At 37.8% G+C, this 26,538-nt stretch overlaps 1 protein-coding gene and 1 pseudogene across 10 annotated transcripts in view; both read right to left on the bottom strand.

The window, feature by feature from the left end:
* The window catches only part of CDC27 (cell division cycle 27), a 70,627-nt gene that overhangs the window by 9,801 nt on the left and 34,288 nt on the right, over window positions 1-26,538 (bottom strand). For 8 of the 10 annotated variants that reach the window (XR_009255285.1, XM_058704972.1, XM_058704975.1 and 5 more), the window contains 7 exons: window positions 19,751-19,850; window positions 18,560-18,767; window positions 18,180-18,352; window positions 14,933-15,085; window positions 13,231-13,439; window positions 8,467-8,584; window positions 3,226-3,354 (listed from right to left, as the gene is read on the bottom strand). Coding sequence is in view for 9 of the 10 variants with exons in the window: in XM_058704972.1 (XP_058560955.1) it covers window positions 3,226-3,354; window positions 8,467-8,584; window positions 13,231-13,439; window positions 14,933-15,085; window positions 18,180-18,352; window positions 18,560-18,767; window positions 19,751-19,850 (1,090 nt within the window). In the remaining variant the exon portion in view is untranslated. The remainder of the gene's footprint in view (window positions 1-3,225; window positions 3,355-8,466; window positions 8,585-13,230; window positions 13,440-14,932; window positions 15,086-18,179; window positions 18,353-18,559; window positions 18,768-19,750; window positions 19,851-26,538) is intronic. The other 2 variants (XM_058704974.1, XM_058704976.1) reach the window with 1 other exon arrangement.
* On the bottom strand, window positions 8,604-13,220 carry LOC131498107 (60 kDa heat shock protein, mitochondrial-like; annotated as a pseudogene).

Below are 26,538 nucleotides of genomic sequence, written 5' to 3'. Positions count from 1 at the left end.
CTGAGAATCACATCTGCCTGTCTAGGAATGGAAGATTTACTACATGTGGTAAGTCTACGAGGTAGACTGTTCTCTTTTCCTTCCATACTAGTAAATATTGTAAAATATACACGGAATAAAGTCTCAAGATAAAAGATCTGTGGTCATGGATATTAGTTACTTAACGATCACGGTTACACCTGTCCGACATTACTGACAGGGACTGATGAAGCCTGTATCACAATGAAGAAGCCTGGGGCTGACTTGTAATACCACAGAGAAGCAGTTCTCACACTTGTTGGGTCTCCAGACCTCTTTATACTCTTAACGTTTATTGAGGAACCCGAAGAATTTTTGTTAATGTGGGCTATAGCTATCAATACTTACCATATCGGAAATTAAAACTTGAAAAGCTTAAAAAATATTGATCCATTAATTTAAAAGTAACAATAAAGCCATTACTTGTTAACACAGATAATATCTTTTTAATGAAAAATAACTTTTTCAGAATAATAAGTCAGTAAGAATAATGGCATTGGTTAATATTTTTGCAAATCTCTGGTTGACAGAAAATAGCTGCACTCTCTTATCTGCTTCTGCAATCCATTATGTCATGTAGCTTTTGGAAAATTCCACTGTACATTCGTGAGAATAAGAGTGAAAAAGGCAAATAACATCTAAATATTATTATGAAGATAATTTTGACCTTGTTTACTCCTTGAAAGGATTTCTGGGGACCTCCAGATGTTCTCAGACCACACTTTGAGAATCACTGCTTTAAAGCAATCTTAATCGGAACAATGCACTCCAATCCTTCGCTGCTACACCACACACGGTTCAGAACTGACAGCTTTTCTAACTGTGTGTTATAATTGTTATAAAAATTTCATGCATCTGGGGCGCCTGGGTGGCTCAGTCGGTTAAGCGTCCGACTTCAGCTCAGGTCACGATCTCGCAGTCCGCGAGTTCGAGCCCCGCGTCGGGCTCTGGGCTGACGGCTCAGAGCCTGGAGCCTGCTTCCGATTCTGTGTCTCCCTCTCTCTCGGCCCCTCCCCCGTTCATGCTGTGTCTCTGTCTCAAAAAAAAAAAAATTTCATGCATCTATCATACCTCCCCACCTTGATAATCTAATTACAAAGACTCATTGAGAAACAGTGTCTAACATAGTGTCAGAGTTCTCATTTTTGCCCTAAAAAGACTTAAGATTTACAGCACATTAAATGGGGTGATATTAGCAATGCTTTTGCCACAGAGAGGTTGAGGTGGCCCTCTGACACCATTGGATTTTCATTTTGGAGCCAAGACATTTTGGAAGCAATCAGTAACTTTTACTTATGCCCCTTTTTATATTATTTTAATATAGGTATACTGGATACACCCGTGCTTCAAAGTAGGTCTTATAATTTAGCTGATACTCAAAAATGGCTATAACTTGAACAATGGGAAAGATTAGAACTTGGGGTCTTGAAGCAAGTACAGGGCTGACTTAAATGGCATAATATCTGGTAGGTGTGTTGGCATTAAAATGGCCTTAAGAATAATTGAATAAAATCCTTCAACTGAAGAACCTGACCCCATATCTAAAGAGGTTACAGGGGTGCCTGGGTGGCTCAGTTGGTTAAGTGGCTGACTCTTGGTTTTGGCTCAGGTCACGGTCTCATGGTTCTCATGGTTCGTGTTTGGGCTCTGTGTGGGGGGCTCTGTGTTGACAGTACGGAGACTTCTTGGGAGTCTCCCCCCTTACCCACCCCCCATCCTTCCCCTGCTCACTCTCTCTCAAAATAAACAAATAAACCTAAAAAAAAAAAAAAAAGAGGTCCAATGAAGCAAAAACATGAAAACAAATGATGGATTACAATTACAGCACCTCAAAGAACAAGTTAAAGTTGAAAAGTGTTTATTAGATCTATTTTTTTCTTTTTCCTTTTTTTTTTGGAGAGCGTGTATGCACGTGGCGCAAGCTGGGGAGGGGCTGAGGGAGAGAATCTTAAGCAAAAGGTCTATGCCCAGCGCAGAGCCTGACACCGGTTTGATCTTATGACAGTGAGATCGCGACCTGAGCCAAAGAGTTGGGTGCTTAACCAACTGAGCCAGCCAGGCGTCCCTAAAAGTTGTTTATTAGATTTAAAAGAAGCTTTTATAAAAGAACAAAAACAGTAAGGACTAGACATCCACTTCTTTGATAAAGAAAAACAGAGTAAGATTAGTGGAAATCACTGAATAAATGACAACGAATAAATTAGATGACTGATCCCTTATATATCTTTATTAGTCTGCAAATGTTAAGAGCTTAATATTGGTCTTGTATTTTTCAATTTCAGCAAATGTCAATGTGTACTGGAAGAACTGACTTCTTGGGAGAGTCTACTGAAATGGATTATTTGGTCCAACATTTTCTGTGCACTTAACTTTGGGTTTTTTGTTTCTTTGGTAAGTTTTTACTCTTTTTAGAAAGAAGAGCCTAAATTTATTAAAAAAGTAAACTGAACTTTCAATCAACACTTTGGAGTCATGGTTTGTGATTCAGTAAATGATAACAAAAAAACCCATGTCACTTTATGCCTCTTTTCTCTTTCTCAATTTTCCTTCTCTTCTTTTCTCAGTATATGTATGTATGTATTTTTTTCAGGCTACAGCTCCGTAATTGGGAAAACAGAGTGAGAACTAAAGAGAGAAACACATCAGACTAGATCAAGTAGCCTTGTTCTAAGCTTTTATAACTCACTATACTTTTCCTTTATGTACTCAGCACGCACTTTTTTTGTGATTATTTGATTAATGTCTATTGTCCCTCTGGAAGGGTGCTAGCTGGTGAGCTCTTCAAAGGTAGGAAATGTGATTACTTTGCTTTTGCCCCTTTATCCCTAGTCCCTGACATGGAATAGGCAGGTACTCAGTACATATTTGTTGGATTATGCACAAACATTCATTTGTCACCTGCTCAGATATATTGGTCTTAGGGGATGGTTTAGGTCTTACCTTTAAGATAACTCCCTGATGGAAAAACTGCCGTTCTATATACGGAATCTTTATAAGGGATAATGACATATTCCTAAGTAGCCACACACTCATCCTGCATATCAGTATTTCATGAAAAAATAAAAATCACAAAAGAAAATAAATAGCTTTTGAAAATGGGAAAATAAACTATCAGAGATGAAAACTATAAATAACTTTTGGTTTATTAAAAGAAGGGGCAAAACTTAAGCAATAAAATGCTGAAAACCATTAAAATATGTATCTTACCTTATATTTTTCATTTGCAAATAAAACTGAGGCTCTGTGAAATTTGCATAGAGGGTTCTTGGGATCAATAACAATGGCTTTGTTTAGGGTATCCAAAGCCTTCTCAGATTTTTTCAGTGCATGCTGAACCTGTAAGAGGTAAAGATCACATTAATGTTTCCTTTTGATATTTATGGAGAAAGGTGAGAACCAAATACTGTCACTCAAAACCAACATAGAAATAATAAAATCACTGTGGCACCTGGCTGGCATGTGGCTCTTGATCTTGGGGTTGTGAATTTGAGCCTCACATAGAGATTACTTTAACAGCAACAACAACAACAAAAAGATAATAAAACTACTAAAGATGTATGGTCTAACTGGATTTTCCACAGGGTTAGGTGGACTCAATAATTGAATACCTGACTATTAACAGAGTATCTCTAAAGTCTCTTCCAATTCTATCTAGTTCAACTGCTTCACTTTCAAGAGGAGAATACTGAACCCCAGAATGTTAAATACTTTGCTCTGGGATCAGAACCTAGGTCCTCTGACACCCAATCCACCATTATCCATAATGATAATCCATACTGATAATTCTATCTGCAGAGCAGATATTCAGTTACTTTTAAGTCTAAAAGACAAGGAAAACCCTGGTTTTCCCTTCACAAGAAAATCTGTACTATTTAGCTAAATAATACATTTCAATAGGTTTATTATGGTCCTCTAAATATTAGGCTTTGCTTTTTTTGTTGTTGTTTATTTATTTTTGAGAGACAGAGCATAAGCAGGGGAGGAGCGGAGAGAGAGAGACAGAGACAGAGAGAGAGAGAGAGAGAGAGAGAGAGAGAGAGAGAGAATGAGAATGAATGAATGCAAAGCAGGCTCCAGGCTCTGAGCTGTCAGCACAGAGCCTGAGGCGGGGCTCGAACTCACGAAGGGTTAGTTCATGACCTGAGCTGAAGTCAGAAGCTTAATGTACTGAGCCACTCAGGTGCCCCAATATTAGGCTTGTCAAAACTAGGTTCAAAGGACCCCTAGAGAATTTGGCTTTAAACCCTTACCAACCGTGTTTCACTCAGAACAATTATACTTCTACTTATTTTAGAAATTTATTTTAAAAATAATTCTTCTGCTTTATATATTTTAAAACCATTGATCTTTAACACTGGGAAGTAAATATTTTAAATTACTTTAAAAAACCCCACAAAAACCCAAGCATCACTATTCATTCACGTGCACATTCTGTTATGTTGTGTTCGTGGACGAACTGCATGTTAAAAAAAAGTATATGGATGAATGGATGTGACTGTGCAACTTTAACAAATAGCACTGTAACAAGACTGTGAGAGGAGGTACTGCCCAAATCTGGTTGCTAAATTCACCTATGCAGAACATTATTACTACATGTGGGCAAATATTCTGCCCACGGAACTGAAATCCTAAACTCTACTCTAACAGAGGAAAGCATGTTCTATTACCTGAAAACTTCTTCAAATAAACAACACAAAATTTTAAAACAATCTGTTCCATAATCTCTTTAGAAGAAAGTCTACTTGGGGCACTTGGGTGGCTCAGTCGGTTAAGCATCTGACTCTCGGTTTCGGCCCAGGTCGTGATCTCACGGTTGGTGAGTTTGAGCCCCACATTGGGCTCTGGGCTGGTGGCGCGGAGCCTGCTTGGGATTCTCTGTGTCCCACTCTCTCTGTCCCTCCCCTGCTCATGTTCTGTCTCTCAGAATAAATAAATAAACATGAAAAAAAAATTTAAAGAAGAAAGCTTACTTGATTATTTTTTTAAAGTTTATTTTTATTTATTTTTGAGAGAGAGAAAGCAGGGAGGGGCAGAGAGAGAGGGAAACAGAACCCTCAGCAGGCTCCACGGTGTCACCGCAGAGCCCAATGCAGGTCTTGATCTCATGAACGGTGAGATCATGACCTGAGCTGAAGTCAAGAGTTGGATGCTCAACTGACTGGACACCCAGGTGCCCCAAGAAAGCCTACTCTAAAAGATGTCCAATTTCACTAAAAGGTATCAAGAGATACTCAAGTTTGATTTGCTTAAGTGATAACGAAAAATTTTTTGTTGATATATTTTCCATAGTGTCTAACAATAAAAAAAAGTTACCACGGCAATTAAAAAGAATTATAAAGAACTACAATTCTTCTCCCAAAATGAACAGTGAAATCTCAAACTAACATAATTTCCTCACATTGTACGCCCATTCCCACAAAAGCCAAGCTTGCTGAGAGAAAGAGAAGGGCAGAGGAGGGAAGGAGGAAGGAGCTGGGTAAGAGGCAAGAACAAAAACTTCTGGTAGCATGCTTACAGAGAAACTAGTACGAGATTTCAGAAAGCAAACAGACTTTTTCTCCTATCAACGTACAACTTATCAGTTAAAACACTTAAAAAAACCCCCATGAAAATGGTGATCCAAAAACGGACTCATTGGAATAATTAGAAATATTATCTACCATCATGCATGGATTTGAATCATTTTTGATATCCTATCCTAGAAACATTGTACAAATCTTATGATTAAAAAAATTAAGTCTCTGTTCTGATTTTTGAAAGATATCATTTGAGGCGCCTGGGTGGCTCAGTCGGTTAGGCATCAGACTTTGGGTCAGGTCACGATCTCACAGTTTATTAGTTTGAGCCCTGTGTCAGGCTCTGTGCTGACAGCTCAGATTCTGGAGCCTGCTTCAAATTTTGTGTCTCCGTCTCTCTCTTCTGCTCCTCCCCTGCTCGTGCTCTGTCTCTCTCTCCCTCTCTCAAAAATAAATAAACGTTAAAAAAAAAAAAAAAGGTATCTTTCTATGACAATATCCGTAACATTGACAGGTATGTGTTAGGGCTAGTATCATAGCCTATTATGAATTTTTTGACTTTTTTTTTTTTTTTTTTTAAAGAAAGATAGTAAAAGCCGGACTCCCTTGGGGCTTCGAACTGTGCGTACAGAAGACAAGTGCAGTGAACACAACTTTCAGTCCCGTAGTCAGGATGAGGCCACTCCTCTCCATTCCACCGGATACTGCACCTTTCCGACAAGCGTCACCCAGCGAGCCAACACCTGCTATTTTCCACCATGCGCTCTTCTACCTGCAGCACCAAACTAACTGGTTATGGCTTTGTTTAGACAACTGATCAACTCCCGACCTGCTAAGTTATTTGAAATCTCTGTGCTGAGCTCATCAAATTGGTAATCTTTGCCTTCATTATTTTTCTATTTAGTCCACTGAGTCAGTCTTTGTGGTCAGTTGTTACCAGATCAAACAGGTCATGTAGACAGAGGGTACAAGTATTTTGGGGAATGCTGCCTGTTACCAAAATGTTGGAAAAAATTTATTTCAATATCTTTCAAATTTCAAAAAGTGCAGTGGATAGAATGCCTACTAAACGACTGTAAAATACTAAAATCTTCCATCAAGCAACGTGTAAAAAAAACCCAAAACATTCAGCCTATAAATTGCTCTGTGATTACACTTCACTGTCGTCTTAACGTAGTCCTTTTTCTTTTTCTTTTTGAGTGAGAGAGCACTTGCGATCAGGGGGCAAGTGCAGAGAGAGAATCCCAAGCAGGCTCCCTGCTATTGGCACAGAGCCCAAAGTGGGGCTCGAACCCACTAACTGTGAGATCGTGACCTGAGCCGAGATCAAGAGTGAGACACTTAACTGACTGAGCCACCCAGGTGTCCCCATCTTAATATGTTCTTTGTATGTGCATATACATACACATACGTGTATACACGTATTATGTGATCTATGCAATAGAAATTACGGGAAGGGGCAGCTTTGGAGTATATATCCTGTAATTCTTTTACGGGAACAGGTGAGAGTGTTTACATAGCAGCACTTCATCTTCAGGCTTGTACTGGGTGCTGTTGCTTGCTATCTATGAAATGTGTCAAACAAGTTTAAAGTTAAGTGTGTTCTGAAGAAAGGTGTGAACAATAGTGCTCATGGGCTTTTAGAATGCTTTTCACTTTCAGTCCTTGTAACCCAGCTGTTTAGCAGCTCTAGCTGCTAATTGCTTCTAAGCAATTCAAATAATATGAGCATTATCTCCTGCTAAAAGTAACGTTTTCAAGTTTCCATGGCATATTATGATTGTAAACGTCTCTCGGTTTCAATAGTAAGTCCATGGGAGTCCCATGAACTTCCTGAAATGTCTGTAGTAACTGTGAGTTATGTTGAATAAGTGTGGCATGAACAAAGTGTTTTATTGCACAGAGTTAAATAGTATGTTGCCTGACAAGGCTATTGCTATTTTATTACAACCTTACCTCTTGTTTTTATAAAATGCACCAATATTTAATTGATAACTTTATTTTACAAGTAAACAAAAGTTTCTTTAAAAAAATGGCGATCCACATCGCCTTTTAAGAATTTTAATTAGTGGGGGGCCTGGTGGCTCTGTCGGTTTAGCGTCCAATTTCGGCTCAGGTCATGATCTCACAGTTCATGGGTTTGAGCCCCACATTGGGATCTATGCTGACAGCTCAGAGCCTGGAGCCTGATTCAGATTCTGTGTCTTCCCCTTTCTGCCCCTCCCCCGCTCATGTTCTTTCTCTCTCTTTCAAAAGAATATATAAATATTAAAAAAAATTAAAAAAAATAATTTTAATTAGTTCTGGGGTACGTGGGTGGCTCAGTCGGTTAAGCATCCGACTCCTCATTTCGGCTCAGGTCATAATCTCATGGTTTAGAGGGTTCAACTGCCCCACTGGGCTCTGCGCACTGACTGCACAAGGCCTGCTTGGGATTCTCTCTGTCCCTTCCCTACTCACACTTCCTCCCTCTCAAAATAAATGAATAAACTTAAAAAAAACAAACAAACTGATATTAATTAGTTCTGACATACCTATGTCACTCAGAGGCTAAAACACAGGGAACCATGTCTTGAAATATTAATTACTGAATTTAGGAGCTATATTAATATGGAAAAGTACTTTCAAAATATGAAGTATCTCATGCGAGTCTTACAACAACCCTAAGAGGTAGGCAAGGTGGTATTACTTGTCATCCATAAAATAAAAGCTCAGAGAAATGGACTTGCCCAAGGAATGAGGGTACTCCAGTGATTTCTCTTTATGTCAAGGAAAAAAGGTGATATTTTTGGCTCTAAAATAATCCATGATATTGTTCCAGGAATATGAAAAAAAAAATAACAAAGTCCTAATTCTCACCACAGCGATTAAGTCAATAACCAACACATTTCAAAAGGGAGATTAACTGAAAAATATTTAGAAAGCTACTTACTACTCCAATGTGGCAAAGTAAAACTGAACTTTGAGGGTTGATATCAAGTGCTTTCTGGAAATGCATTTCTGCAAGGCTGAATTTTTCTTGCTTGTAATAAATCATTCCTAAGCCATACCTGAAAGTATAAAATAAAATATAAATTTAGGGATATGAACTTTTGGCTGCTAATTTAATTCAACTTAATACAAGGGTGTATATGGAATCTGGCTTTTTAATAAACTAAAGAAAAATACTGGTGGTGTCAGAGAAGGCAAAAACTATCAGTCATGATAAAAAACCATCAAGACATTTTAGACAAGTCCCTTTTATAAGTAAAAACAATAAATCAAATTCAATCAATCAATCAAATAGAACTTTAGCAATGAGGAAAAAAGAAACTACATCCTTAAACCCATCATTACAATCTAGATTTCATTAGATTTCATTTTCACTAAGTGGCTAATGATGTCTGTGCCAATTAACTTTGTTAAATTCTTTCACTTAATCCTAGAAGGAAACAAAGAGATAGGTACTGTTATCACTCATATTTTCAAATAAGGAAACCAAGTTTAGAGAAGTTAAATAACTTGCCCACATTCATACAGCTAATAAGGATTCTAATCAGAGCCTTCCTTTATGATTCTCAACTCTAAACTCCTAGTAATGCTACTTCCATATTCTTGGTGCAAACGCATGTGTATCATTATAATTACATATGCATAGATAGCATCATGTTCTGCTTCCCCTCTCACTCACTGTATCAAAAATACACTCCTACAGACTTCAAATTATAAATTTGGAAGGCTATGTAACAATATATTAAGTTGATATACAGGTATTTCTTCTGGATTTTCAAAACCTCAAATGAACATAATGTGACTGATATACATTAAGGAGACCTTTCTTGGCCACTACTAGATGATGATAATGAGGAATAAGCACCAAATTAATGAAATAAGGAAAAAGCACAATGTGTTTTCTTACATCTGATATAATTATACCATTATAATTGTGTTAGGGGTGAAGAAAAGGTATACAAAGCTCTGCACTAACAATGGTGATGGTCGAATAACAAAAGGACTATTGTGGAGTTGGAATAATACATTTCCTTAGTGTTTCATTAGATACATAAAATTACCTAAATACCTCAACATTTAAATTCTTCCTGTGAAAGCTCACCAATCTGAATACTTCTTTTTTTCCAACTGAAACAATTATTTTTATAGCAATTTTTGGTATGGTATAGTTTCTTAAGAACACAATTATTGCGGGGCACCTGGGTGGCTCAGTCGGTTAAGCGTCCGACTTCGGCTCAGGTCATGATCTCACAACTTGTGAGTTCAAGCCCCGCGTTGGGCTGTGTGCTGACAGCTCAGAGCCTGGAGCCTGCTTCACATTCTGTGTCTCCCTCTCTCTCTGTCCCCCTTCCCTGCTCATGCTCTGTCTCTGTCTCAAAAATAAATAAAAACATTAAAAAAAAAAAAAAAAAGAACACAATTATTGCAATATAGGGCAGACCCAAACATTTTAAAAACAACACGAGTCCTATTCAGAACTGAATTCCTAAAATATTACAGAGTGCTTTATGTGAAGACAAGGCAGTGTCAGCAAGCCTGACTGCTTAATATGTCAGCAGAAGCTAGCACCTGTCAGGCCATCTTTCAGGTAACGTGCCTACTTAGAAATGAAACGTACTCCATTAAAAAACATACATACACAAATTAAAAATGTTTTAGTAAGATAGCGATTCATATTTAGTGACAGAATTAAAATCCAACTGCTATAATGATTACTTCAAAAGATACAAAAAAACGTCTGACAAAAACTGTGGCAGAGTTATGATATCACAATTATACTTCTTGTTATTTAAATTGTCAGTCAAGAAAAATATAATAAAATGTCAGCAGTAGATACAGCATTGAGGCAGATATAAGAACTTTTTCAATGTCTTCTTAGTTTGCTAACTATGTGAGCCAGCTAGTAACTTCCTAAATAGAGACATCACTTAATAAACTGGAACACTAAATTCTAAGTAAACCTAATGAACTGAACTAGTATCTAATAAACTAGAACACAGCCAAAGAGCAACAACTAATGGAGACTTTTCAATGTTTACTTTCTATGATCCAACAGGTGATTACACCAGTCCTCTCCACTTTCCCAGTTTCTATCCTTTTTTTTTTTTTTACCTTTAAACAAATTTTTATTACACAAAGGTTGTCACATAAATGGATATTTCTTTACTTTGTATACAATTATTCTTATTCTCCATGGAAAGACTGCTTCTTAACTTTTCATCTGGTGAAGGCAAGCGCCAAAATCCTGATTTTAACAGATAGTAGTAAAAATGCTGCAGTGATTTAAGTTGAAAGCAGTACATTGGCACATGGCTCTTACATTGTTATCGGGAATGTACAAACGCCCTGTTTAAAAATACAAAATAAATTATCTGTAGGTATGGACAATGATGGCAGTAAACCATTATATGTTTGTCAACTGAAACCAGTAACTGATGATTATAGTGATTTTCTCAAACATCAGCCAGCCTTTTCTTCAGTCATTTCCTTCAACCGACTTCTCTGAAGCTCTTGTTAAGCACTGCCTTCAGCTTCCTGTCACAGTTCATCAATCATGGTAAAGCGCTATTCTAGGAATTAGAACATGCCACCTCCCATACCACATCCCATTCCACCCATTCCAGGGTCTTTCTCTTCCTTAGCAATTTTGGGGACTCTGTTGTACTTAACAGAGAGGCCACTCCAGCAGCATCCAATAAAGCAGTTCTTAGTTGGATCAATGATTCCCTTTTCTACCATATTCACAACATCTCCAAGCATAGCATCATAACCAGCTTCTGAGGAACTCTGCATAATTTTCTCAACTATCAATGATTCTTCAACACCTGCATTCTCAGTAATGGTCATTGCAGGAATTTGGAGTGTTCTCTTAATGATTTCTATACCAACTTTTTGATCTTCATTAGCTGGAGTTATCGGATCCAAGGCTGGAACGCACCAAAGCAGGGCACAACCCCCTCCCAGAACAATGCCTTCTTCAGCAGCAGCTCATAAAGTATTGAGGGCATCTGTGACTCTTTCTTTTCATTCACTTCAACATCACTTGTGCCACCAACCTTCAGCACAACTACTCCATCTGAGAATTTTGCCAGACGTTCATTCAGCTTTTCCTTTTCATATTCTCTAGTTGTGATATCCAACTGCTCATTGATTTCTTGGGTACGTTTTTTCAATTTGAGCCCTGTCACCTTTTCCTTTTAAGAGCATGGCATCATCTTTGGTCACAATGACCTCTTCAGCTTTTCCTAAGTCGTGAGGCCGAACATCTTCAAGATTTAGAGTCACCCTTCTTCTCCGAACACTGCACCACCAGTAGCAATAGCCATATCTTTAAGCTGGTTCTTTCTTTTGTCACCAAAACCTGGAGCTTTGACGGCTACAACCTGAAGACCAACTTTTAGCCTATTCAAAACAAACGTACTCAAGAGCTTCTCCACCAGCATCGTCAGCAATTATGACCAAGGGCTTATGGTGAGCATTGGCAATTTCAAGAGCAGGTACAATGGACTGAACACTAGAAATTTTCTCTTCACTCAACAGAACATAGGTATCTTGCAATTCACATTTCTGCCCTTTTGATGTGTTAATCAAGTATGGAGAAATATAACCTTGATCAAACTTCATGCCTTCGATAATTTCCAATTCATCATTTAGTGGTTTTTCCATCCTTTACTGTGATGACACCCTTTCTTCCAACCTTTTGCACTGCGTCGGAAATGATGTAGCCAGTTTGTCTCCATTTGTAGAAATGGTGGCAACCTGAGCAATTTCTTCAGGGGCTGTCACAGGTTTAGACTGCTTAAGTTCAGCAATTACAGCATCAACAGCTAACATCACACCTCTCCCGATTTCCACTGGATTAGCACCTTAGCTAGCCTTCTCGAAGCCTTCCTCGGCAATACAGCTTGCCAGGCAGCAGCAGTAGTGGTGCCACCTCCAGCCTCTTCGTTTGTGTTATTGGCAACGTCCTGAACAAGTTTAGTCCCGTATTTTTATATTTATCTTTTAAGTCAAGTGACTTTGCAGCGGTTACACCATCTGCTGTTACTGTGGGACTGCCCCAACTCTGTTCAATAATCACTATTCTTCCCTTTGGCCTCATGGTAACAGCTACAGCCATCGGCTAAAAGGTCTACACCTTAAAGCATTAAGGTTTGGGCATCTGCACCAAATTTTACATCTTTGGCATTGGCCTGAGTCAGATGAGGAGCCAGTGCCCTGGACGCTGGCCTAATTTGGCAAAGGACTGCGGGTAATCCAAGCATTTCTGAAGGGCAGCGGCAGCGCATGCGGGTGATGAGGCAGGCTGTTGGAGGCGAGTGAGGGACAGAGCGCACGGCGCACATGGCAAAGAGACCGTGTCCCCTCCCTCCCAATCAGTGTCTATCCTAATCACGATTGTCAGTGTTCTAAGAAAAAGAAACAAATCAAATAACAAAATCAATTACTTTCAAAAGGTTGGTAGGAGAAAAGGTTGAAACTGTAGAGTATAAGGATCTGGTATTCTGTCATCATTAGTTAATTTAAAAGTTTCTTAAATATATACATTTCACATAAAAAAATTTGGTTACTAGTTAGCAACCAGTATGTACTATTCTTAAGTATTAGTAACTAAGTTCATGACAATAGAGATTTCTAACAAGACAAATTACTGAGGGTCAGTCCTATCAGCAGGACATTGTCTTTGTACTTCATCAGCACTTACCATGCATTGTAATGTCTCGGATTGACTCTGATAGCATTTCGAAAACAAGCTAATGCTTTGTCTAATTCTTCAGTTAACACAAACTCATGCCCTAGTAGAGTATAGGCATAAGCATAATTTGGATCAACCTGGATAGCTCTCTGGAAGAATTTAATTGCAATATCATGTTCCCGTTGCAAACTGAAACAGTTCCCTGCAGCACACCAGGCCTTAAAAAAATGGAAACAAAACACAAGCGTATAGTTAAAATTTTGTTTCAATTTTTCTAACAAAACCAAATTTATGACTAAAATCAATGTTTTTTAATAGATACGGTGGATCTTCATTGTTTAAGGATTTCATATTAGTGAATCTGTCTACTTGCTAAAATTTACAGTATTTGTTAAACCCAAATCAACATGGAGTATGTTAGTGATCACTGTGGGCCCAACATATGAGTGGTCCAACAGGCACGGTCTCAGACAAAGTCAAAAAAGGCGACTCTAGGCCTCCCTGTTTCATCTCTCATAGAGAGATGACCAGAGGACAGCAAGTGGAGGGGCAGCTCAGTGCAAGAAACTCTGGCACTGGGGCCAGGTGGACAGTGACAGACTCCCAACTCTAGCACCTTTGCAGGGAGGCCTCAGACAAATCACCTTAGTTAACACTTCTGAACCTCGTTTTCTCTTTTATAAAATAAAGAAAATAGAAATCTACCAGGATGGGTTGTTTTTATGATTTAAGAATATAATCTGGGGGTGCCCGGGTGGCTCAGGCGGTTAAGCGTCGACTCTTGGTTTCAGCTCAGATTATGATCTCATGTGAGATCAAGCCCCGAGTCCAGCTCTGTGCTGACAGCCAGCTTGGGATTCTCTTTTTCTCTCCCTTTCTCTCTGCCCCTCCCTGATTTGTACTCTTTCTCTCAAAAATAAATAAACTTAAAAAAAAAATTATATATATAACCTGTGTGAGATGTGTGTGCCAGAAGCAATGGTTCAGTCTTTGCTAACTCAGTGTTCACAGAAACTACTGAACATAACTATCAAGAATAACGAGAACTGAATGTTTTTTTTTTTTTTTTAATGTTTTATTTATTTTTGAGAGAGAGAGAGAGACAGAGCATGAGCAGGGAAAGGGCAGAGAGAGTGGGAGACACGGAATCCGAAGCAGGCTCCAGGCTCTGAGCTGTCAGTACAGAGCCCAACGCAGGGCTCGAACTCACAAACTATGAGATCGTGACCTGAGCCGAAGTCGGTTGCTTAACCCACTGAGCCACGCAGGCGCCCTGAATGATTTTAATTCTAAGCTTAAATATGTTACAAAAGTACCACTAACGATTCCTGACATGCAATGAAATAGTATTCTTACAGGACTGAAGTGTGTAAATGAATTGTGCCTGTGTCTTAAAATGACAATAAAAAGCACTATTTTAATTAGCACTCTTTCCAATCTGCACAATTTCTGCTTAATGAACACCAATTTTGCTGACAACAGCAATGTTCATGTAGCCAAATCTTGATTGTTCTTGGATGAAATACATGCTCGTGAATCTGCACCACACACTCTAGGACTTTCTCTTCTCTGAATCCCTCTTGGTCTATAGAGAAGGGTGCAAAAGTAAGTACGGATGATGCTAAATGGGGTCTGAATTATTTGCTTCATCCCCACGTGTTAAAGGTGATCAAAAGGCAGCTACATAAGCCAAGTGTTTCAGTTAACATACCTCTGGTGAATTTTTATCCATGTCTGTTAAGTCTTTTGAAAGAACTGAAAGAGCAACATCTTTCTGAAGATGCCAAAGTGTTGTAGAGTAGATCTCCATGCCTTCGACTCTGTAATTCTCAATCCTTCTAACCTCGGAGAATATTCTTTCAGCCTGAAATAAGAAAAAAACTAGTTAAGGGGAAAACAAGTTCATACCATTTACATATATACGGGGAGAATACTGGGTACTGTTCTCATAAGACCTAAATGCTGCCTTGTTTTACAGCGCTGATGTGAATTAGCCAAATTGAACAGCTTTGACAATAGGTCAAACTAGGTATATACAAATCAAGGTGAAAAAGAACACGAATTGTGAAAGCAAATCTATGTTTCCACCAAACAGAGGAGAAATCTATACAAAATTACAATTTGCAAAGGACGAGTCAATTATTTAGTTCACAAAACACACATTTCTAAGTCTTAATAATGGCTTCACAGAATAACTCTCTCAGGAAAGGTGAAACAATAATGACTTCTGTAACACAAAACTACTTTTGCAGTGACTTCTATTAAGAGGCTGAGTTGAAAACTTTAGGGGAAGGGGCACCTGGGTAGCTCAGTCGGTTAAGCATCCGACTATAGCTCAGGTCATGATCTTGCAGTTTGTGAGTTTGAGCCCCGTGTTGGGCTCTGTGCTGACAGCTCAGAGCCTGGAGCCTGCTTCGAATTCTGTGTCTCCTTCTCTGCCCCTCCTCTGCTCGTGCCCTGTCTCTCTCTCTCAAAAATAAATAAACATTTAAAAAAATTAAAGTAATAACAACAACAACAACAACAAAACAAGCTGTCATGAAAGAAAGAAAGAAAGAAAGAAAGAAAGAAAGAAAAGAAAGAAAGAAAGAAAGAAAGAAAGAAAGAAAGAAAGAAAGAAAGAAAGAAAGAAAGAAAGAAAGAAAAACTTTAGGGGAAAACCAGGTTCAGTTGGCCACCAGCACTGAGGCATGTTGAGTACTGAGCACAACCTCCAAAGTTGTACCTGATGGGAAATGTAGTCCCAACCTAGTAATTCCCTTTTCTTTTGCAGACCTCTCCTGACTTTAGGGTCCCTCCTCTGCTAATTTTTTCCTCCCTACACTCACAGCCCTTAGAATTATTTCTCTCACCTTGAAGCTTTGGGTTATATCAAATGAATTAGTGGTTCCCTGGTTTATTGATTCAAAAGTTCAAAATTCTGAAAGTCAAGTTTGGTTTAGAATAAAAAATATTGGGGCGCCTAGGTGGCTCAGTGGGCTGAGCACAGACTTTGGCTCAGGTCATGATCTCATGGTTTGTGAGTTTGACCCCTCACAAGGGGTCAAGGCTTGACAGCTCAGAGCCTGGATCCTGCTTCAGATTATGCGTCTCCCTCTCTCTCTGCCCCTCTCCCGCTCACGCTCTGTGTCTCTCTCTCTCTCTCTCAAAAATAAATAAAAATGTTTTAAAAAATTTAAAACAAAGAATAAAAAAGATTAGGACTGTTCTTAATGAAATGAAGATGGCAAAAAATAAGAAAATTGGATTTATAAAACTAGGAACTCCAAGAAATGGCCATATACTATGTATAATTAGCTTAATGATTTGTAACTTCCCTGAAATCCCTTACAAGTTATACAGGTAAGTTTTTCAAATCGGCATTGGTTCTAAGAAGATGTACTTAACCACAAGTCAAATATGGGTTCTGCAAACCTTTTGGTTTAAAATTTTTCAGGATCTATTGCTTCCTCTGAAAAGTGTGGCGTAGACCAAAAACAAAACCAACCGACCAACCAAACAAAAAAACCAAACTCATGAAATTAAGTTGAAACAAAGGCTTCTGTTAAGTATCTGTGTCACTGCTCTATAGTTAGAGGGAAACAATACAAATTATGTATTTTAAAGTACCTGTGAAACAATAAATCAGAAATAATTTTGAAAATGGCTTGCCAAACACAGTTCTTATGTACCAGTAAAGGGCCATTACCCGAACATGGAACTTCTAGCAATGAATAAGGCTATGTGTCTACAACAACACTTTTCTCTTTACCACCCGAAAATACACGAGGTGGTATCTTCTGCATTTATCCTCCACCTGGAAGAACAAACACTTCACCCTCAGGGCTTTGCATGGTTCACGATGGGAGGAGTGACCTTTCTCTAAGCACACTTTTTAGAAAATACCACCATACGTCACTGCCCTGCGATCTTACCATGCCTCGTTTTTTACTTCCTATGACCTAGTGCTACCATCCTTATAGATGTATTGGCTTACAACGTGTCTCTCTTACTAGAATGCATGCTCTATAAAGGCAAGCAATTATTTGTCTAGCTATATTAGAGTCTAGAAGAGGCTAAGACATAACACGCACTGAATAAATAGAATTGAAAGAGAGCAAAAGTAACTTTATTATAAACTTTAAATAATTTCTATTAGAGAAATTTTAATTAATATATAGGTTTCTTAAAGTTGTTTTTTTATTTTTTTAAGTTGAGGGGTGAGGAGAGAAAATGCTCTGAAGATGAACTAGGGGGAAAATTTAAATTGGAAATTAGGATTTTCTTTGGCTTGATATTAATACTCTCCTTTTCTGGTATAAACAGATAACTTAAGCAATGAATATAATTAAAAGGGTAAAAGTCTTGTGAAGGACATTGTGTCCTCGATTATATAAAATTTTCTTCATAGCACTTTTCAAGTTTATTAAATATATTAAATGCCAAAAATTCATCCCAGGGGGAACCATGCATATAGTAGAAAAAAGTTTGATTATAAACATCTGTTACATGGTAATATAGATTTTCAGATCCAACTGAGTATGTACAAATATCCACATAAGAATATATGGATGACTTGGACTCTCTACAAATCTATTTCTTTTTTTGTTTATTTTATTTTTGAGAGAGAGAGAGGGAATGAATGAGCAGGGGAGGGGTAGAGAGATGGAGACAGAACCCAAACCAGGCTCCAGGCTCTGAGCACAGAGCTCATTGTAGGGCTTGAACTCAAGAGCAGTGAGATCATGACCCAAGCTGAAGTCAGACACTTAACCAACTGAGCCACCCAGGCTCCCCTCTACAAATCTATTTCAAGCAATCCCCCCAAATTTAAATTACTCCTTAAACACAAGAAAAAATTTGACTATTTATAAATTACAAATGCTCAGAAAATAAAGACATTACATAATAAATATTGACCTTTTAGGTCTAGCTGTCTCAAACAGAGGCATCTTAATGAAATTTAAATTATCTCTTACCTGCATGTACTCTGAAAGTTCAAAATAGGCCCTTCCAATTTGGCACAGTACCCAACCAGTATTGTAGTGGTGAGAAGGTAGGTGGCTCAAGATATATATAGCTTCTCTGCAGTTGTACGAGCACAGAGCTAAATAACCTTTCCCCATTTCACGAAGAAGGCTCATCAAACCTTCTAGGAGAAAACAATATAGTAAACAAAGGAGAAAAACACAGTAAAATAGTTTGGCTTTCTAGAAAGGCTAAATACAAAATAATTTATTAAAAATCCCAATCTCTATCTGGAAAAAATGGAAGGTACTTTAATGAACATAAAAAAAAAATTACTTAAAATAAGTGAATAAAATAAAATACAAAGGAAACATTAAGCATTAACACAGACCTGCTGCTGCTTTCTGCAGATTAAATGCCTGGATCTGAGGTGTGATTGTGGAGATTTTCCCTTCTGAAATGATGGACGAGTCCAATTTTGTAATTTCCAGGCTATCATTTAAGTTAGGTTGAGTTATTCCTCCTTTGTTAGTTTTACTTTTAGTTTTTCTGTTTGGGATTTTAGGTGGAAACTTCATTTTTAACTTTTTGCTATTCTCCTGTAAAAAAGAGGAAAATCCCACACTTATTAAACTCATGTATTTTAGATTTCCCAATCCTTTCTCAAATAGTAGACACAAAATAAATGTTCAGTCTTGAATGGTCTATATTTTTCTCAGAAAACATTTATAAATCAAAAATTTTCAAAGTCTTTTAACTTTAAATGCAGCAATTCTGAAAATAAATTGTATTAATATATTAGTATGTAAGGTAAATCTGCATTAAGTATTGCTCTTTTCCGAAAGTGTATCAGTTTCATTTATTACTTAAAAATAAGAAAATAAATGAATGCAATACTACCTAATTGTCTCAGAGTATTATAGCTAATAAGTCATAAAATTGTTGATTTGTTCATGTCAGAGTTAAAAATTGTCCATATTTGTCGATGGACCAAGAAAACTTACCAAGGGCATAATGAGGCCCTCCAATTGTGCAAAAAAAACAAAGGACATGTGTTATAGTATCTGACATAGCCATAGCACACCATCAAATCCAGAAGACTGGAATTGGTTTAATACTATCAACTAAACTACGCTCTTGCTTGGATTTCATCAGTTTTTACATGATGAAATCATGTACTTCTTTTTTCTTTTTTTTTTTGGTGTGATAAGTCAATGAAATTGTCATATGTATGATTTGTGTAATCAACCATGACAGTAAGGATACAGGACTGTCCAACCATTACACAAGAAATCCTTTGGGTTATACCCCATAGTCACATTGTCCCCCAAGTCCTAATTCCTAAAAACCACTGATCTGCTTCCCATCACAATAATTTTGTCTTTAGAACAATGTTTTAGAATATTTATTGAAGGACCAAGAAAATTTACAAATGTTATAGACAGCTTTCCCAATCAAAAAAATATTAAAAAATTTTAAATAGTCTCTGAATTTATTCATTAGAGATGGGAGTCATCAATGAACTGAAATTTAAGAGAGGGACGTGTTAAGGAAATGTGACATACAGAAATCTTTAAATTACCTTGGTTGTAGAGCTGTCACTAGTAAAGAGTCGTGAACTTCTTCGAGGCAGTGCGTTTGGGGGAGATGTGATAGTGGGGCTCAATACCTGAGGTGTTGTACTAAAAAAAAATGATGAAAAGTAGACATTAAAAAAAAAACCCAGCTATGACCATTAACTATGGATTCGATTCAGATGCATTACAAAATACTCATTCATGTTTGCACTCTAGTTTGGTGAGTTTGGTCAGTCTGTCATCCCTCTATGAAAACTCAGGATTTAAAAACTGTGTTACCATAAAATGATGATGATTATAGGACCAGTCTTCACTCTATCTGAAACTGCTAATTTGAACTTAAAACAATCCACATAAAAATTCTGGGTCAATAAATGATAAACACATCTATAAACTAATTCTTTCTAGCCTTCATTTGCAACTATACCAAGCTAGAGAAAAAAGATAGTTGGACAGGGACGGTCTAAATGTGGGATATCTGCCAATAAATAAATACCATTGTAACAACTGATACTTGAGAAATTATTTCCCTATAAATTCAAACAACCACATCAAGGTTTATTTTGTTTATAACAAAGGAATCTAACAATTGCTTGGGCACTTTTTTTTTTTTTTTTTTTACTTTAAAGGCAAACCCTAAGATACAAGGATTCTATTCTTCAAAAGTAAGCAAACTTAGGGGCGCCTGGGTGGTTCAGCTGTTGAGCATCCAACTCCCGATTTCGGCTCAGGTCGTGATCTCACAGTTGTGGGATCAAGCCCTGAGCTGGGTTCCACGCTGGCTGGGCTCACACTGGCGTGGAGCCTGCTTAAGATCCTCTTCTCCTCTCTCTCTCCCTCTGTCCCTCCCCGACATGTGCGTTCGCGCTCTCAAAAGAAAACGTGAGCAAACTTAAAACCTGGAGTTATCTGAGAGTGGGTAAGTCTATGGGCTTAATGGTTTACAATTTATGGGAAATACCACTAAGTTACCTGGATTTGAGTCAAAGAGGCTTTGGAGAATAGAAGAGATACTGACCAGTGAGTAAAGAAAGCCCACGTGGTCCTTAACCCTTTCAAAAGACAGAATCTCAATGTAGGGATTTCAGCAAAGGATGTCATTTAGGTTGATGAATTAATTTTATGATAATTTCTTTTAATTAAGATTATTTTTTTAGAGCAGTTTAAAGCGATAGCAGGGGCTCCTGGGTAGCTCAGCTGGTTAAGCATTGGACTCTTGACTTGGCTCAGGTCACGATCTCACGGTTTGTGAGTTTGAGCCCTGTATCAGGCTTGTGCTGTCAGTGTGGAGCCTGCTTGGAATTCTGTCTCTCCCTGTTTCTGACTCTTCCCTGCTCACACACTCTCTCTCTCAAAATAAATAAATAAACTAATAACAACAACAAAAAAGGTTCACAGCAAAAGTGAGGGAAGGTACAGAGAGAGCTGCCATATACTCCCAAGTCCCCACACACGCATAGTCTCCCCCACTATCAACATCCCCCACCAGACTGCTACATTTGTGACAGGTGATGAGCCCACACTGACATTCTATAAAGTCCACAGTTTATCACAGAGTTCACTCCTGGTTTTGTTCATTCTATAGGTATGCACAAAGGTATAATGACATGTATCCATCATGGTATCTATCATACAGAATATTTTCATTGCCCTAACCTCTGGGGTCTGCCTCTTCATCCCTCCCCCTCCAACTCCTGGCAACTACTGATCTTTTTATTGTCTCCATAGTTCTGTCTTTTCCAGAAACCAATCCATTTTTAAAAGTACAATATTCTTTATTTGAACAACTATGTGTCATTTACATTACAAATGTGAATTATATGTTGTCAATACTATTACCTAACTATAGAAGAGTTTGTCTGAGAAGTGGGAGGGAAGAGTTTGATCCATGGAGCAGCTTATAGGGAGGACAATGCTGAGAAAAATGCTGAGACTTCTTAAATGCCACAAAACGTTGTATAACATAACTCTTGTGGGGGTAGAAGTAAAAATAATAGTAAGAGGATTCTGGGGCTAGGAGTCTGAAGAAGACAAACTCTTCCTCTATTATAATTTTCATTAGGGTTCTGTTAGCTCCAAAGGGCAATGTGACAAAAGAAAACAATGTTCAAAGTCTGACAGGCATCAGAAAAATGAAGCAGGATACTGTGTGAGTTTTGAAACATTGGTCACAGCATGTGAAATATACATATCTCTTTATAACTTGCATCTGTGTAACTAGGAGTTTGAGAAGGAAAAGAATGTGCTCTAGAATCAAGACTGTTGAGGTTTGAGATCAAGTTCTATCACTTATTACCTATGTCATTATGTACCACTTATATTAAACACTTTTTAAAAAAGCTTTTGTAAATAGTATCATTTTATGGCTCTGTAATAAAATCTGAAATATCCTACTAGTTATAAAAAGATGCCTTGGAAAGATTATAAAAATGATTTTTATAGGTTAATATAGAAAAAATGATATGTAAAATTTTGGGGCAATTTAGCTAAGAGAACTAGGCTATTCTAATCATCTCTAAAAAAACAACTTTCTAAAAAAAGAACAGACTTCCACTGCCAATTGTAATGAAACCCTATGGACCAGATTTACTCTCCCATCTTAAACAACTATAACACCGAACAAAAGATATGAAACAATGTTTTTCAGACATTGGACGGCAAGCACATATGCCTGAGGAAGAGTCCTGAGGACACGGTGCTGGGAAAGGGAACACAAATAGAACTCAGGGTCTCCCTGTGCAGAGAAGAAAATGCTGAGACTTCTGGGTAGTGAAGGCAACTAGAATATGCAGGGCAGAGTACTAGAAAGGGGAGAGCTACAAAGAGGGAGAGCTTCAAAGATCTGCAGGAAGTTTTCCTAGAATCCTCAGCTGAAAACTGAGTAGTGCAACTGTGTGTTATAATAAGGTATGTTATAATAAAGAATTCATTTGGTCTTTGTCTTGGATTCTTGAGAAGAAGCTTCTAAATTCTTTAAATTTCCCAAGTGATAGGAGTGTCTGCTATTTATGGCGCGTCCCTTAATTTATGCCAATGAAATGACTCGTGATGGGGCCCTAGACAGTTTTGGGATACTGGGCTGCCCATGCTGAAAAGACCAACCACTGGTTAGAGGGTTAAAGCTTTGAGCTAAGTGTTAACAGCCTGGTCTCAAGGAAGGGGAGGGTGGCTAGGGATTAAGTTAAATCACATAGCCAATGATACAATCTATCATGCCTATGTGATGAACCCCAATAAAAACTCTATCAAAACTCAGTGTAACTTCCAGGTTGGCAAACACACTGATGTGCTGGTGAGGGGACATATCTTGATTCCACAGGGAAAGGACATAGAAGCACTGTGTTCAGGACCCTCCCAGACCTCAGTCTTACTTGTCTGGTCCTGACTGGTACCCTTTATGATCAAGCTGTAAGTAGAGAACTTTCCTAAATTCTGTGAATTGTTCTAGCAAATTACTAAGCCTGAGAGAGTAACGAGAACCCTCAAATTTGTAGCTAGTTGGTCAGAAGTGAAGGTGACCCAGGAAGCCCCTGAATTTGCAGCAGGCAAGTCAATGAGATTTGATAAGTCTTGTTGGGACTATGATCTTATTAGCCTGCAGAGTCTAACAAGTCTGGGTGATTAGTACCAGAACTTACTGCAGTATTACAGTGAGGAAAACTACCTGAATCTAGAGAAAGAACTACTGGAAAGGAGCTGGCAGAACCATTCTTGGAGCTCACCCTGGGCTTGGAGTAGCCCATATTTTCAATAGCTAGAATTAAGAAACCTCACACTCAACAGGGCATTGAGTAGATACTCAAAGGATACTGCCTCAATAGCGAAGCATAATTAGTCCAGACTCAAGGCCACTCTTGTCGTACCTAACAAAACTTAAAAATCAAGACCTAAAGGAACAAACTGTTAACAACTACATCGCAGAACAAAACAGAAGTACTTAAAAGAAAATAAAGTAGTCTAGCACTCAACAATGTAAAATTTCCAATAAAAAAAAACAAAACTAGGCATACAAAGATGCAGGAAAATATAATTTATATTGAACAGAGGAAAAAAAAAATCAATAAAAAACAGACCCAGAAATAACATAGTAAAATAGTAGACAAAAATCATTAAAAAAGCTATTATAGACATATTCCATATGCTCAAAAAGGTAGAAGAAAGAATAGGCATGTTAACGGAGGGAAGCAAATCAAACTTCTGGAGATGAAAAATAGGACATCTGAGATGAAAAATATCTATACATACTGGATGGGATTAACAGCAGACCAGATGTTGCAGAAGAAAACATCGGTAAGTTGAAGACACAGCAATAACCACTATCCCAAATGAAACAGAGGAAAAAGACTAGAAATGAAAATGAACACAAAATTGAGCTGTGGGGGACAACTTAACAGTCTAATACACATACATTTGGTGTCCTAGAAGGAGAGAGGGGGACATGACCAGAAAAAATATTAGAAGAAATAATGGCCAAAAATTAGCTAAATTTGATAAAAACTATGAACTCCTAGATCCAAGGAGCTCTCGATCTCTGGCCAAGAAAGAAGAAAACTACGCTAGAGCACGTCACAACCAAATGACTTAAAAATCAGTGATAAAAAGAAAATCATAAAACAGAAAAAAAGAGATAGATTACATATAGAGGAACAAAAATGAGAATGAGAGCAGACTTGTCAGAAACAACACAAGCTAGAAGTCAGCAGAACATCTTTAAAGAAAAAACTGCAGACGAGAATTCTATATCCAGTGAAAATTCATTTCAAAAACAAAAACAAAGGTGAAATAGAAATTTTTTTCTAGACGTACAAAAGCTGAAAAATTCATTACTGGCAGACTTGGACTATAAGAAATTTTAGTCTTTCAAGATGAAGGAAAAGGATACCAAATTGAAGTTTGGACCTACAGAAAGAGGACCAGAAATAGTAAATATGTGGGTAAATATAAAATAGATTTCTTTTTCTTATTTAAAAAAATTTCTATAGAAGATAACTATTTAAGGGAGAAACCACAACAATGCACTGTGGAGTTTATACACATGTGGAAGCAAAATATATGCCAACAATAGTATAAAGATGTGGAGAGGAGCATGAAAACATGTTTTTATAAGGTATATGATGTATATGAAGTGGTACAACATTACTTGAAAATAGACTTTAAGTTAAAGTGTATACTCTAAACACTAAAACAGCCTCTAAAAAGACAAAATAAAGAGTAATTGTTAATAAGACAATGTTATGGGTTGAACTGTTTTCCCAAAGAATATGTTGAAGCCCTAACCCCCCAGTACCTGTGAATGTGACTTATTTGGATGTAGGGTCCTTGTAAATGTAATCAAGTTAAGATGAGGCCATTAGGGTGAGCTCTAATTCAGTATGACTGATGCCCTTATAAGAAGAGGGAAATTTGGATACAAAGACACACAGGGAAGATGGCCATGTAAAGACAGAGGCAGATACTGGGTTATGCCCCCACAAACTAAGGAATGCCTGAGGCTACCAGAAGCTGGACAATATAAGAAAGGATCTTCCCTTGAAGGCTTCGGAGGAAGTATGGCCCTGTGAGCACCGTGACTTTGGATTATAGCTTCCACCACGAGTGAATGCATTTCTGTAGTCTTAAGTGACCCAGTTTGCAACACTTTGTTATGGCAGCTGTAGGAAACTAATACAGGCAATAAATGAGACAAAATGGAATCAATAATACAAAAAAAACCCCACAAAACCCAAAACTCATACAAAATCATTAATAGTTGCTTATTAAAGTTAGTGTATTTGTTTAGCTTGAAGTGAAATGTATTATTCAGTAAATTACGTTTCCAAATTCTTTAGGATTAGCATTTACTCAGCCTCTATCATGTTGTTCTGCAGGAGGCCTCAGGCTCCTTCTCATAATCGAGCCCAGGCAATCACTGTCATCTGTCTGTGAGTTGGCTCTCATGATAAGATTACCATCCTGGCATTTCAGAAATATTGAGGCCTTTTATGTAGTCAAAGTATATGCACGTGAGTGACTGTTTTAAGTCTTATAGTACACATTCACTATTTTAGAAGACAGAGCCGTATTCTTTTAAAACACTAGCTATGATTTATTTTTGAGTGCTTGAACAGGAAAGAAATCCTATTTAACACCATTTCTGTGTGGAAATGGATTATTTAAAGGTTTACCAAAAGATGATCTGTATACAGAAGTGCATAATAGGGGAAGAGGAGAATGAAATCTATTGTACTTGACCAACGAAGGTCATATAATAAGAAGAAAATTATTTTGGAGGAGTGTTCAGAATATCAACTAGGGGCACCTTGGTGGCTCAGTCGGTTGAGCATTGGACTTCTGCTGGGGTCTTGATCTTGCGGTTCATGAGTTCGAGGCTCACAATGGGCTCATTGCTGACTGCGCAGAGCCTGCCTCAGATCCTCTGTCCCCACTTCTCTTTCTGCCTCTCCCCTGCACTCTTTCACTCTCTATAAAAAAATAAGCCTTTAAAAAAATACTCAATTAAAAATTATACTAGTCTTTTCAGTAAGTTTGAAACTTTTTTCTTCCTTCCTTCCTTCCTTCCTTCCTTCCTTCCTTCCTTCCTTCCTTCCTTCCTCTTTTTAAAGATCTTATTTTTAAGTAAGCTTTACACCCAATGTGGGGCTTGAACTTACAACCCCAAGATCAAGAGTCTAATGCTCTACCGACTGAGCCAGCCAGGTGCCCCTAGAAATTTCTAGTATGACATATTCAAAACTTGTAAGAGTCATTCTAGAATCTCAGGGAGGGTCAAAACCTGCCTAAAGGGAATAAAGTC

The sequence above is a fragment of the Neofelis nebulosa genome, chromosome 16 (genome assembly GCF_028018385.1).
Source record: "Neofelis nebulosa isolate mNeoNeb1 chromosome 16, mNeoNeb1.pri, whole genome shotgun sequence".
In the NCBI taxonomy this organism is placed as follows: Eukaryota; Metazoa; Chordata; class Mammalia; order Carnivora; family Felidae; genus Neofelis; species Neofelis nebulosa.
The sequence above is the reverse complement of the archived record's forward strand: the minus strand, read 5'-3'. Positions and strand labels throughout refer to the sequence as shown.